Below are 14,756 nucleotides of genomic sequence, written 5' to 3'. Positions count from 1 at the left end.
AATGTAAGTTTGTCCATCTCAAGCCTTCAAACTTTGTTGTATATATTTGGTTAGGCATGACTGCAACAACTGTTTATTTTTGGTGTTTTCATCAAATTGCTTGTTTAAAGTTTATTATATGTAGTTCATAAACAAAAGTTCATCCTTTCTCAATTTAAGTTTTCAGTTGTACAACCAAGTTCCTTCTTCATACCATGTAAATTAAACTATACAGAGCAAGTGATCTTCTTTTACACTACATGTATGCTTCTGTTCTTCATCTGTAATCTAGTGGTGTGGTGAACCTACCCACTACAGCACAATGTCATATTCTGCAATGTCTTAACTATGAAAAATGTCATATCATTCTACTATTATTTAAACCATCTCTTTATTTGCCAATCTGAAATGGTATAAATTGACAACACACTAACCATTGATACTTATGAGTTTTTGATCTGTAATCTAGTGGTGTCGTGAAGCTACCAACTCCTTCACAATGTCATTTCCTGCCATGTCTTGACCTGAACAATACCATATTGTGTTAATGCAAATTTAAACAGACGGTCACTTTATTGGCCAGTAAGAAATGTGATGAATTGTCAGCACTGATACTTTTATATGCAAAACCTGTCATCTGCCTGCTTGTTTATCTTTCAGAGTGATATAAGTGTTGAACAAGCGCAGTCTCATCATCTTGCTCAGCTTCTTGCGCTGCAGCTCCCCAGCAGGGCTAACCTTTCTTGAACTCTATTGAAGTGCTATCGGTTTTGTATATTATTTTGTCGGCGTGTTTATTTGCACTGGTGGCGATCTTTGATGCCCAGTGTATGTAATCTACTGTCTGCTTGTGCTTTATTATCATAGTGGTGAATTTGATGCCCAATGGATGTAATATGTCGTAATTTATTTATTGTATAGTATAGGTTTTTTCTTATTCACGATGCTGCAGTTATTTTACTGTATATATATCCTGTCTTCGCAGTAAACCGGCCAAACCATAAAATTACGGTACATAATCGGGCCGTCATGCAATCACGATGTAGGTTGGGCCTGAAATGTGCCGATCAGCTCACGGGCCGGCAGCAGCCCGAAATGAACCCCAGCCCATGATTGTGCGAATCAAATCACGGGCTTTTAATAGGCTGAAAAATTGTACCGGTCCTTGTTTGGCCCAATCAGATATCGGCTGCGAGCAGGCCGGATGCAAACCGGGCCGTAGTTAGGCCCAACTATATGACGGGCTTTTAACAGGCTAAAATTAATATATGGTCGAAATGTTAAACGGGCCCTTAACAGATCAAAACTAATATCAGGCCGAATTACTAAGTGGGCCTTTAGCAAGTGGGCCCAAAAGCATAGTGTCCAGTTGACGGGCCGAATCTGATATGGGCATAATTAGGCCCAAAACCTCTTAATGGGCCGGACCTGATCTGGGCCGTAATTTGGCCCAGGACGTGGTAGGCTTTTAACGGGCCGGATCTCATATGGGCCACTATTAGGCCCGGAGCGTGGCAGGCCATTAATAGACCGTATGAAATATGGGCCGACATTTGGCCCAAAATATGGCAGCCAGTTAACGGGCCGGCCTACTAGGGTCCTCAAAATCTTGTGGGCCTACAGCTGGGTCGGCCCATTAATGTCGGCGAAATCTCATGGGCTTTTAGCTGGGCTGGCCCATTATGATCAGCAAGAATTTTGTGAGCCTTTAACTGGGCCGGCCTATTATGGCACACAAAAATCTTGTGGGCCTATACCTGGGCCGGCCCATTATGGCCCGCGAAATCTTGTAGGCCTTTAGCTGGGCCAGCCCATTATGGTCCGCAAAATCTCGTGGGCCTTTAGCTGGGCCGGCCCATTATGGTTCGCAAAATCTTATGGGCCTTTAGTTGGGCCGGCCCATTTAAACTTGTTGGGCCATGCCACGTGTTGACGTATCATCGGCACCTTCTGTCCAGTGAGTGGATGGCATCTGTCCCGATGATGAGCCGACACGTGTTTCCTCTAGCCAATGATGATTTTACACATGGAAAATCCCCATTGGTCGGGGCTGTTAACGGGTTATCGGATCCAAAACCCGACCCGATAGCTTAACGGCTTTCCGTTACGGTGGATGCCACGTGTCGGTCATCCTTGACGAAAGCACTTCTGTGACGCGCGATTTATCGTCATGGAAGTGGACACTTCCATGATGATAAATTTGGTAATGTCATGAAATACTTCTACGACAGCACATGTATGATTATCTTGATTCTATCATAAATTTGTCATGGATGTACATGCATGACAAAAAAAGCGACCTACTGTGACAAACACGTATCATCACGGAAGTGTATTTTTTTGTAGTGATAAGTAGCCTTGTATATCTGATTGCATTTTTTATGGTGGTGTTTATATAAAGATCTTAATTTATAGACAATAGCATTCATGCAGCTCATGCATCTTCTTGTGTCTTAATTTTTTTTCTGGAGAGGCCTTACTTCTGAATCTTCTTGACAGGTCATATTTTTTATTCAGCTGACTATTTGCAGTTGTCCACTTAACATTGATTGGTCTGTGGGGTCTAACTAAGGTTGCGATAGGTATGGGAGTGTCTATTTTCCCACATTTTCTAATTTAGGCAATGTTCACAGCAATTCTCATTCACCATGTTGCCATCTTTTTCAGAGTTGACAGCTTGAAAGCATTGCCTAGGATATTGAAAATATGGTGTGCTTATACCTTAAGAAGGTATGCTATTTCCTCAATGGGGATATGATGTGCATGTTGATATTTACCTATGGAGTGACACATTCCTATCTTCTTTTGTAGCCAAACTGAATTATACTTGCTACATCTCCTGCTAATCAAGATATAGAGCAACATCGGATACCATTAAGCTTGCTCGGGATGCTGATCCAACTGGTATGAACCAAAATTCTGCACTTATTTTGCTGCAATGTACTAATTCTTTTATCTGATAAGTGATAATACCATCCTTCAGTATGATGTTAAATAATTAGTATGTACTTTTGTGACAAAATATCTTTTAGTGCACAATTCAGCAAGTGTTTGTCTCTAACTCTAGATTATTGTGGTCGATAATAAATACTGAACCATGTACCATATGTACATTCACTCCAATGGCTTAGACTACTGGTTCTCATTTCTCAAACATTATGGCTAGTTCATATGTGATTAGAATATGCTCCCGACAGTGACAAAATTATAACTGTTTGATGCACCTACCATATTTGTAGCCCGAGGGATCATTTTATTCTTCTTAGGTGAAAGGACCTTTGCCGTCTTGACTAAGCTTGATTTGATGGACAAGGGAACAAATGCACTTGATGTATGTTTCTATTTACTCTACTTTTTTCCTGTGCATTTTGGGCTTATTAAGGACCTTTCGATTCCCAATACTCGTTCTTCTCGCTAAGGTTCTTGAAGGAAGAGCTTACAAGATACAATGCCCATGGGGTTCGAATGGATCTCAACTAGGTAGAGATAGCCATTTATGTGTTTGGTTTGAGGGATAAGGGGTGGAGAGGAGTTGTGGTGGCCTTTTCCAATTGAGAGGTGAGATAACGACCTAAACTGTGTCAATTTCGGAGAAACTTTTCTAATAGTAGATGAACATTTTGAACTTCTACCACAAAGAGGTGATATATTAGTACAAAGAGAAGTGATACATATATATATATATATAGAGAGAGAGAGCTTAGGCAGTGATGACCATACCATACGTACACGACCATCCTTGGGCATAGAAGTGCTACTGCTTTGGTTTCTTTGGAGCAGTGTTGCCTTTTCCACAAGCACTGACCCTGAGACAGAATTATCAGCAGAAATACATGGAAACCTATATTTTTGTTTTTTTGTATAATTAACCTAGAGGCGTAAAGTGGAATAAAGGAAACATGAATATAAGAGCTTGGTAAGACAACATAAAAAAGGTATATCGCTTCATTTAATTGCGCTGCTAATCAGCCAACATACATTAGCTATAAGTAGGAAAACATAAGATAAATGAGATCATTATTGCGAGATTTGCTACATTGACATGTGGAAGTGCATAAGACATTTGTAAAGAAAGAGAGCCTAGAAAATATAGCAAAGGACAAAGGAGGGGTTGGTGCCTAGGTGTTTTAGGCATATGAGCCTCACCTTTCCCTTTGAAGGTAGAGATAGGAGTGTTCAGCTATGAAACTTATATAGTACAATATTATTTAATATAACAGTTAGATCATGCGAAGTAAACTGAACATCAAGCAACAACATCATGCATACCTCATCCAAAGATAATGTAGAAGGTGTGGTTGCTGGCACTACAGGGAAAGTCGGAAGCACAGGTAGTACCTTGCATGTATCCTCAGCAGAAGATGCCGCTCCAGAACCATGTGGCGCATGACGCTTTGGTTTCTATGGAGCAGTGTTGCCTTTTCCGCAAGCACTGACACCGAGACAGAATTATCAGCAGAAATACATGGCAACCTATATTTTTGTTTTATGTATAATTAACCTAGAGGCGTAAAGTGGAATAAAGGAAACATGAATATAAGAGCTTGGTAAGACAACATAAAAAAGGTATATCGCTTCATTTAATTGCGCTGCTAATCAGCCAACATACATTAGCTATAAGTAGGAAAACATAAGATAAATGAGATCATTATTGCGAGAAAGGAAAAGGTCGTGCCCTGGACTATAAAACAAAGAAGCTAAAGGAACAAGAACACTTCCTACACCAAGTGGAGCAGCAGACATACATTTTACTAGAAACTGGTTAATGGCACACGCTATAAGCGCATACCTCTTGGGTTTACCGTGGTCTGACACAACATTCTTTGGATCATCAACAGGTGCAGCAAGAGCTTCCTCAGTAACATGTCTAGTTTTCTGCATTGAGATAACCATGAATCCAAAGATGGATAGCGCACAGAGCGGGAAATAAAGTGCATTATGAATGTAGGCACCAACATTTGGTCTAGACGCATGATTTTCAACATTTGCAGAAGATGCAGTTTCTCCGGCCTCAACAAAGTTTGGGCACAGACCCAGGCAGCTGAGCATCTTTTTTTTTTGAAAACATGTGGAAAGGGAGCTGAGCATCTTTTTTTGAAAACACGTGGAAAGGCAGCTGTGCATCTTTGTCTTAGAAGTTGAGGCAAAGAGCTTGCGACGGGCATTCTTAAGGCATGGTGATTTGCTACATTGACATGTGGAAGTGCATTAGACATTTGTAAAGAAAGAGAGCCTAGAAAACATAGCAAAGGACAAAGGAGGGGTTGGTGCCTAGGTGTTTTAGGCATATGAGCCTCACCTTCCCCTTTGAAGGCAGAGATAGGAGTGTTCAACTATGAAACTTATATAGTACAATATTATTTAGTATAACAGTTAGATCATGCGAAGTAAACTGAACATCAAGCAACAACATCATGCATACCTCATCCAAAGGTAATGTAGAAGGTGTGGTTGCTGGCACTACAGGGAAAGTCGGAAGCACAAGTAGTGCCTTGCCTGTATCCTCAGCAGAAGATGACGCTCCAGAACCATGTGGCGCATGACCAAATCTCAAAGGCGCATGGTCAGTTTTGAAAGCATGATCAATCCTGTTGACTTGGGAGGACAACTGTGTGCTTTTGTGTGTGCGTGAGAGAGAGAGAGCAAGCGAGAGAGGGAGAGAGAGTTAAGGTCCATGAGGCGGAGTGGACAGCGGCGTGAAACTCCATTAGACGCGTCAACGAGCACATGGCAGACAACAACGGGAAGTGATGTTGAACACAAAGTTGAGTAACTGGTGAGTTAGGGGCTGCAAGTCGGACTAAGACGGTGACGCAATGCAACGGTACACACGGAGCCACACGTATGTGGGGCAAGTCATTAGTTAGGGGCTGAGTGGCCGGTAAGATGAAGCTACACAGGACATGGAGCGAGGCATACTGAAAATCATATGCTCGCCATCAAAGCATGCGATAACATGTTAAACCCTATAATTCAAAGAGAGAAGGAGTTTTGGTGCCACAATAACTTGTAGTTTTTTGGGGTTTATTTTGGCTAGTTTATATAGTGATACCAGTGTCCAACTTGACACAAGTTCAGGCAAAACACGACGTCACCCAGAGTATAACTCTCTATTTTACAAAGGATGCCACGTTTGAAAAATTCCTAGAATATCTCCGAATTAATAATAATTATATGCACTATACCTTATTATAGATAATAAGTTTAGAAAAATCTTCTCCCAATTATTTCATGTGCTTAGACGACTTAACGTCCTCTAAGGGTGATTCCTCTATCAATAACATGCACATATATTTCTCGTTTCATCCAGAGGCTTACCCCCATCTTGTATGCGATGTTGCAAACCTCAATTTTGGGTTAGAGCCGACACCGGCGAGCCTAGGTCTACCTCCGAGGAATGTTGTTGTACAGACTCGATGCAACCATGAACTCCCTCACCATTGCTGGCCTAGGGCTACACCATCATCTCCACTCCGACACCCTCTTCATGCCAGCCTCCACCCACTTCGCAGGCATTCCACACTGATGAAGCTATTCTTTTAGCCACAGTTACCATATTTCTTTTTATGCATGATGTATTTCGTTACAACAAGATGATATTTCATGTGGTCAAAGGAACAATGCAAGCATTCATCCCATGGGCTAATATATTTGACAATATTAGCGCCATCTATGGTGACATGAAAAAATTAGTTCAGTAGAATCCCGTCGTTGGTGACAGTGCGAGTCCATGTGAACCATGTGCCCCCCAATTAGTTTATCTTGTTATCTTCACCAGACTTTCATAAATATCTTACTTCATTATCCGTATTTTTTAATGATAGTATTTACAATTATTGGCTCGTTTTCATATTATAAGGCAAAATCGATTTCAGCAATTAAAAATCGCAATTCAACTTATTATTATTCTTGACATCCGATTAATTTTCTTCCACCTATTCAACTATTCTAGTGCTTGCTCTCGTCATTGTGAAACTCTATTCTCTCAAAGTAACCTATGGCAGGGTTTGCATAAGAAACTCCAAAAACTGTAACTCGTCACAATGAGAATTTGATATGGTTGAGAACACACCAGATTTGGAACATGCACAACTACTATACTTCCTTCGGTGAAGACCTTCAAGTCCATGTAATGTCCGGAGTAGTAATGGGTGATGATCACGACAAGAGGGATTTTACTCAAGTCTGCATGGACGACATGCAAGCAAATGAATTGATTATGCTTGAACATTACGTGCCATTCCCTACAAACTAGATTCAAATCTGGAACTAAATATGTCGGCATCCACTTAACGACGTCAAGCCATGCTTTGGTCCAATAACGTCGACGAGACCGCTACCAAGAGGCCTTTGAGTTGTCCGTCACGATGCGGGGCAAAGTGGTTTGCCCCAAGAAGATATATTCATCTGCGATTATCCGACATGATGCGGGACAAAGTGATTTGCCACCTTGAAATGCTTTATTAAAAAAGCTTATCTTTAATACTAACAATAAAGATGTTATCCAGACTTTTATTAACGTCCTGAAAACGCGCGTCTAGTCTATCTAAGGCAAGCAAAGAATTTAATCCCGAGAAGACTTTTGAAATTTTGGTTCGTGTCCTTCAATCGTGCCTCTCTTGTTCAAAAATTTCGGCCCAAAATAGGAAAAAGAAAAACAAAAAGAAAATCAGGCCCGACCCACGCAAAACCTATTCCCTTCCTTTCCCCTGCTCCTTCCCCGTCACACCGCCGTTAGGTCTCCCGCTCCGGCGACGCCGCCCCTTCCGCCTCCGCCTCCGCCTCCTCCTCGCTGACCACGCCCCTCCTCCAATCTCCCACGCATCCAAACCACTCTCTTCCCTCTCCCACCCCCACCTCCTGCGCCTGCGAGGAGCGATTCGTCGAGGAACCGCTGAGCAAGGCCATAGACGCGTGCTATATATGGTGTCTCTGTTTCTCTCTCGTGCTCGATCCCGATCCACCCCCTTCTCTCGGCACGGCGCATGCGGGAAAGCTCGCTGCTGCGGTGGGCCTTGACGGCGGCGAGCAGGGAGCCGACGAGGTAGACCACAAGGGCCGTCATGGGCTCCACCTGCGCCCTCTTGCCGGCGGACTGCTGGTCGCCTCGGCCTCCCGCAGCATCTCCGACTGGCACAAGCTGCAGGTCCTGGGTGAGGTATCCACTCCCCTCTCCTTCCTTCCCCTTCCTGTCGAATGCGTGTGTGTAATGTATAGCAAACAATCCTGCTGTTGTGAGGACTATAAGCATAGTCTCAAGGCACAATCATCATAGTTCAAATAAAGCTGTTACCAACTTTAAATGTTGATTGTCATATTTATGGGATGTTTTATTATGTGTGATGACTGGTTGTGGCTGGCTGCAAAATACTGGAATTTCGGTAGGATGCTACTGTCATACCACCTGACCGACCAGATTTCTTGTTAAATTGGAGAGAAAGAAAGATTGCAACCTATGTTATGCGGGAAGATTGCAAATCTTACATTTTTCTTCAACTTGTGATACCTTAGATTTTACTTTGTCTTGATGTTTGGATTCTGCCGCGATTTGGCGCTTCCGCTGGTGATATGACTCTGTCCTTGTGTGTTTGCAGCCCGGAGAAGAAGCTGATTGTCGAGTGCCAGGTGGCTGGCCTGGGGGTGCTCACCAATGCCTACAACTTCTACTAGCTCCCAAGAGCGCATCCACATGTATGCTTTTATTGGCTGCCTCCAGCTGCTGCCACGCATACATAACCACTTGGTTCCTCTTCCTCTGCTCTCTCTTATCCTCTGTGTGCCCATGGCCATCGAGCCATGGCAGGAGTACGTCATGGGTTGAGTCCTGCAACCATATATAGAAGTTAAAGTAATTAGGCCAACCCAACATGTCTATTTGCTTTTAGAACCATAAAATCTTTGTAACCCTTAATGATCAGATGCGTGTATGTATAGCAAACAATCTTGCTGTGGTCAAGACTGTAAGCATAGTCTGAAGGCATTCGAAGTAAAAAAGTAAACTTGTTACCAACTTTAGACGTTGATTGCCTTATTTATGTTTTATGTGTGATGACTGATTAGATAGGATGCAAAATACTGGAAGTTCGCTAGGATGCTACTTTCATACCATCCTGCTGACTGATTAGATTTGTTGTTAAATTGGGGAGAAACAAAGATTGCAACCTATGTCTGGAAGATGGTAAATCTTATATTTTTCTTCAGCTTTTGATCCCTTAGATTTTACCTTGTCTTCATGTTTGAATTCTGTTGGTGCTTTAGCTGGTGATATGACTCTGTAGTTGTGTGCTTGCAGCCCGGAGTAGAAGCTGGTTCACGAGTGCCAGGCGGTTGACCAGGTGGTGCTCACCAACGCCTACTGCTCCTAATGTCTGCGAAGAGCTTATCCACATGTATGCTCTTACTGGCTGCCTCAAGCCACTACTTCCTCATGCATACATAACCACTCGGTTCCTGTTCCTCTGCTCTCTCTTATGCTTTGTGTGCCCATGGCCATCGAGCCGTGGCAACAGTATGTCGCATTGAGTCCTGCAACGATAGAAGTTAAATTGATTAGGGAAACTCAACATGTCTATTTGCTTGTAAAATGCTTTATAATCTCTGTCGCACTTGATGATCAGTTACACCCCATTGACCTCTTTTTTCCTGCGCGTGCCAGCCCATATGTTGTTACTTGTCCGGTACTCCCTCCGCCCCGTAATATATGAGTCTTTTCGACAGTACACTAGTGTAAAAAACACTCTTATATTATAGGACGGAAGGAGTAGCATTTTCTGCTTTTGAGTATTCTTACCCTTTCTGTAACACCGCACTGATATCTACACCGAACTACAATTTTTCTTTTCATATGAATTGTGATCTTGATCTGTGATTAAGGTCCAAAAGGGCAGGAATTTCTTTATGATTGTTAACTGTTAAGACTTGATAGTGTTTATCTGATCTGGCAAATCAACCGATGCCCTTACATAGTCAGAATTCAGAATGCGTTCAATAGTCCAGTATAGCATTTCTTGGATAACAAGCAGATTTGATCTAACTTTGACATCCATCTAGTAATTAAGCACATAAATTTCCACATCAAATGGTTTATTTTAATTAACCTATATGCTCATATATGCAGGCAAGGCAGTCCGGCGTCCCGCCCCCCAAGATGCGGGTCTGCATGTTCGGTGATGCCAAGCATGTGGGGGAAGTATGTGCCGTTTACTGGTATTGCTAAGCAATTGTCCTTCTCTCTATAACATAGTTTGATGGTCATGATGTACAAACAAGTAATTATTGGTTCTTAGTTCTTACTGCAATATGGATTGTCGATTGGTGCAACACTAGTGAATTTCAAATTGTATAACTACCGAGAGGGTAATCAGGCTAGATGAGGATGACACTGGAATCCGGTGGTCGGATTTCTTGTTATCAGGCAGTGTTCAATTTCTCTCTCTGCCTACTCCATGCGAGGACAGTTTCCCTGTATTGCTGCCATTTGAAGAATTTTATGCTTACCATGGTCTGCTTTTATGAAGTGATATGATTGTTTGGTACCTACTAGGGCTATTTTTTCCTCTGTATACATCTGCATGCTTAGAAAAAGTTGGGCTATTTCTCTGTTGATGGTATCACTATATTTTCTGCTTTATGATTGCGTGTGGGGCTGCTTGACACTATTTTTGTGCCTTACATGTTTATTACTCCCTCCGTAAAGAAATATAAGAGCGTTCAGATCACTAATTTAGTGACCCAAATGCTCTTATATTTCTTTACAGAGGGAGTACTTAATTTTTAATATGGAGGTATTATCTGGTTGCCTTCTTTTACAAGGCACTGACTGTTTGTACACAGCCTGATGTGAAGATGTTAATGGAGATTAAAATAATATTTTTAAGTGCCAATCGCATGTTTGATAGATCAGTCTATGATTCTACTGTATATGTGTGTACATTATGAGTTTCTCGAGCAACCCTATCCCTTCTAACGGAATTATAAAATGAAAGTCATGTTTCTGTAACTAAATATTATTGTTAATAATATCAGACTTGTTTTTGTGGTTGCCATGTTCAGCTGCATCACAACCTTCATGTCTGGCTAGTGGCTACTATGGCGCTTGATGGACTACCTCCTCACCCACTACCTTGGCTTCGTACACAGCATGATGACAATGGTTTTGCTGCAACCGTGGCGGTGGTGACTGCCCCTTGGTTCTGGTGAGTCCCTGGTCTCCCCTCTCTCTCCATGTGCTTTGAGATGGTCCAGCCATGGAGTCGGTTGTGATACTGGCCATTGAGCCAATGATTTAGGGTTCGGTTATGTGGTTATGCAACATGTGGTAATTTGCGTCCGGGGCATTTCAGTGACGCCACTCTTTTTCACGTTGAAGATCTGATGCATCCCCACCATGGATGTCTTTTGTACTAGCAATTTCTTTCTTTCAAAAAATCTTCGTTTTGGGCTTTAATGTGCGAGAGATGAGATTATGAATGCAATTAATTTCCTTATTGGTTTGATTGGCTGATATGATAGCCCAAATACTGAGCTGAATCTGATGATCCTCTTGTTTTCACAAAAAGGCATCTGTTTTTGTTTGCATCTTAATGTCATTATTTTCCCGGCTTTGTATTTGGTAGAGTTATTTCATTTATCAGTGAATGGTTATTTTCTTGTTCAGTATACGATGATCAATGATTAATTCCCCTATTGGTTTGATGGGCCAACATGATGGCATAAATACTAAACCGAATCTGACCATCCTCCTTGGCTCTCTATGAGAAGTAATTGACTTTGTTAAGCTTTCTTCAGTTTCAGAATGTCACGAATTCTATTTTGGAAAGAAATTAAACTGAATTCAGGTCCCATGCTTCCATTACCCTCTTTCTTTCTCCATAAAATAAATTAAACAGTTTAAAATGAACGTATGGTTTGTGCTTCTGAACTACCTTAATTGTAGCTTGCTGCACAGCATGCTAAAAATAACCCCATAGTTTAAAATGCAACTCTTTTTTTATACATAGGCATGGAAACCACAACCCTATTCACATGGTTTAGTCAGTACTACACTAACCTGAATGATGCAGCACAATACATGGACATTTGCACAACTTATTATCCGTCCATAATCATAGAGATTTTGGCCTACTGTTTTCCTGAAGTTTATAGCCTTAATGTGCTAAGAACATGAAGCCTACGGAGATTCTCTCTTGCTCTCTGAGATGGTGCTGGCCGTCGAGCTTGGTTGCTGTGATGCACAACCATGTCAGTTGTTTCCGAATGGAGGGAGTAGTAACTAGTGTTGTTGCAGTTGAATAGTCTTTTGGTGCTATCATCAATCAATGTGGTGCATATGTAGCCGGGCTTTAGGTAATGAAATGCATAGTGTTTTTTTTCTGTTTAATTTTATGTTTGCTTTGGCATGCTATATTGTCCGTCCTTTATGGGTTGCGATGTATTCCCTTATTCCTTGGCTGTTAATTGATCTTGTTCTCTGTCTATCTGCCCAGGGAGGAGGGTGTAGGACCTGCAGCCACCGTGAAGTTTGATATTGCGGAGGAGGGCGAGAAGATTGGTGAATGGAGCTTGTAGCACCGCTTTGTCGAAATTGGGTTGCTGCTGGATGCGATAGATTTCTGGTGGTGTGGACGGGTGCTTGGTGGATCAGTTCTGGCGAGTGTTTGTTGTACAATCTTGCCACTTTGTTGGTTTATATGATCTTTGCTTTGCAGGACAGCACCCACCCATATAACTTGTGTGGAAGTGTGGACTTTGATGGTGATTCGGCTGTGGTAGTACCAGTTTGTGCTGTAGGGGCGTTGCCCATACTTCATGTTGCTGTTTGGTGTCAGTCGAATGTAAACTGTTGAGTTTGTAAGCAGGGTGTCATAAATTTTGGATTGTATACTGAGTTTGTCAATGTCAACAAGTAGGGACGGATTGGCTGGCTGAACCTTGCTTCCCCATGAATGAATGTCTGTTTTTTTGGTTATTCTCCATGAATGTTGTTTATCAATCTTGTCTGTTGTCTGTTTCTTCCCCCTGAATGAACCCTTGCTCGTTGTCTGTTGTGTCTCAAGACCAAAATTCTCATATGTGGCCATTTAGTATGAACCGTATCTGTGTACGTATCAATGTTTGTTGATGAAATCGGCTGGCTGGCTAATGAGGCACCGTAACCCCTTGCAAAGCAAAACAGGCAAAACACTACCGGGTCATGTGGTTTTTAAATTCCAATCTAACAAAACAAAATTTGAACATAACGAGCAACTGGAAGTTGTTTATCACGTGTCAACTTTGTTACAATTAAACAAATGTTTAATTGGAAGTAAATCTCCCCTTGCTAACTGCCGCGTGTTGGCGACCGACACGCTACTCGCGTCCCTCCGTGCCATCGCGTCCCTTCGGGACCTATATATTGTGTAACTGTATCATCAATAAATAATGGAGTTGAATCATTTTGTTTGTCTCTCGATTTCTTCTAACAAACTTCATATGTATGTATGCATCTTTTTTCTTTGAGATGCAGTTACGAGGTAGAACAAATACAAGTATAATATGAGTCTTACATGAGCAAATGTGAAGAGGTATTGGTATATGATTCACATATGGAAACTACCAGCGTTATTTGAGGGATGCCACACTTATTAGGAAACTTATTAATAAATTGCACAAATAGAGAAATCCACTCCTCATGCGCATGTCCATCTTCCAAGACTTTTCTTTAATTCTCCTTGAAACCAGGCAAGTCCCACAATCTTCTCCCAATACTGGCGCAACATTTAATTGCCATCGCTCATTCGCTCTGCCCCATGCACGCACGCGCCTCGTCCTCCATTATTCCCTCGTTCGTCCGCGTGTGATCCAACCCTCATCGATCCATCGGCTGCAGCTTGCTCTAAAGCGCCTCACGCGGATCAGGCTCGCATCCGACGGCTCCCTGCGCTCCTAGCTCGCTCGTTGCTAGACAGGATACGAGCTCTCCTCTATAAATGCCCGCCCTTTGCTCTCGCCTCTCCATCTGCCGCGCCCACACATTGCTCATTCTGCGTCTGCTAAGATCCTCTACCCCCTCCTTTCTCAACCATATCGCTTCATGTACAGCCAAAGGTTGTGACATGCAGTTCGGATTCAAATGAAAGCAGGTTACTGTAAAATGTATATATGCATCAACATCTGTTTGATGCTGCCTTTCATGTGCAAACATGCTTTTTTATCACTACATCTCTTGATTTAAACTGTAACAGCGTGGTGATTTTTTCCAGTAATATGTATAATAGGACATGTACTTATTTTGGGTTCATTTTTTATAACTGTATCTCAGTCTTGACTCTTGTTTCAGTTATTAGGCAGTGCGTTTTCATGCCCTTGTACATGACCTGATTTTCAGTTATTCAGGACTACTTGTTCATGTCTTAGTTATCAGTTCCTTGACCTTTAAGCTTGCACAGTTCTTGTTTGACCTTTAAGTGTTTATTTTTCAGTATTGATTGCTCATTCACCATTAACTTAAAGGTCAAACAAGAACTGTGCAAGCTTAAAGGTCAAACAAGATCATTGGTAAGCTTGCACAGTTCTTAGTTATCAAGTATCTCTCTTTTAATGCAGCTTTTCAAAATTTTAGATCATTGGTAATCATTCAGATATCAGTATGTTGGTGTCTAATCTATCATTGTATAGGTTATCATTGTATTTATTTTCGGTCTTCTATCTTCTAGTTGATCAGTACATATTGCCTTCTTAACAATTCATTCATTAGTACCGATCATGTTTGGTCATCTATCAATATCTTTAGTTAGTTC

General features: G+C 41.8%; 1 protein-coding gene, 1 non-coding gene and 1 pseudogene across 2 annotated transcripts; all 3 read left to right on the top strand.

The window, feature by feature from the left end:
* The first annotated feature begins 7,346 nt into the window (after positions 1-7,346).
* Positions 7,347-12,946, top strand: LOC119272036. Its single transcript, XM_037553636.1, has 7 exons — positions 7,347-7,361; positions 7,718-8,137; positions 8,574-8,670; positions 9,272-9,368; positions 10,097-10,185; positions 11,032-11,174; positions 12,465-12,946. Exons 1-6 carry the CDS (start codon positions 7,347-7,349, stop codon positions 11,076-11,078), a joined length of 765 nt encoding a protein of 254 aa, XP_037409533.1. The 3' UTR covers positions 11,079-11,174; positions 12,465-12,946.
* On the top strand, positions 11,434-11,519 carry LOC119273888. The gene has a single exon (XR_005135021.1). It is a non-coding gene; the product is annotated as a small nucleolar RNA Z102/R77 (small nucleolar RNA).
* On the top strand, positions 11,640-11,718 carry LOC119273892 (annotated as a pseudogene).
* Positions 12,947-14,756: the final 1,810 nt, after the last annotated feature.

The sequence above is a fragment of the Triticum dicoccoides genome, chromosome 3A, assembly GCF_002162155.2.
Source record: "Triticum dicoccoides isolate Atlit2015 ecotype Zavitan chromosome 3A, WEW_v2.0, whole genome shotgun sequence".
Lineage (NCBI taxonomy): Eukaryota > Viridiplantae > Streptophyta > Magnoliopsida > Poales > Poaceae > Triticum > Triticum dicoccoides.
This window is presented reverse-complemented; position numbering and strand designations above follow the sequence as displayed.

Coding starts and splice junctions, on each gene's coding strand:
- LOC119272036 (XM_037553636.1), top strand. Junction 8,138..8,573: donor AGCTGCAGGTCCTGGGTGAG/GTATCCACTCCC, acceptor GTGTGTTTGCAG/CCCGGAGAAGAAGCTGATTG. Junction 8,671..9,271: donor TCCCAAGAGCGCATCCACAT/GTATGCTTTTAT, acceptor GTGTGCTTGCAG/CCCGGAGTAGAAGCTGGTTC.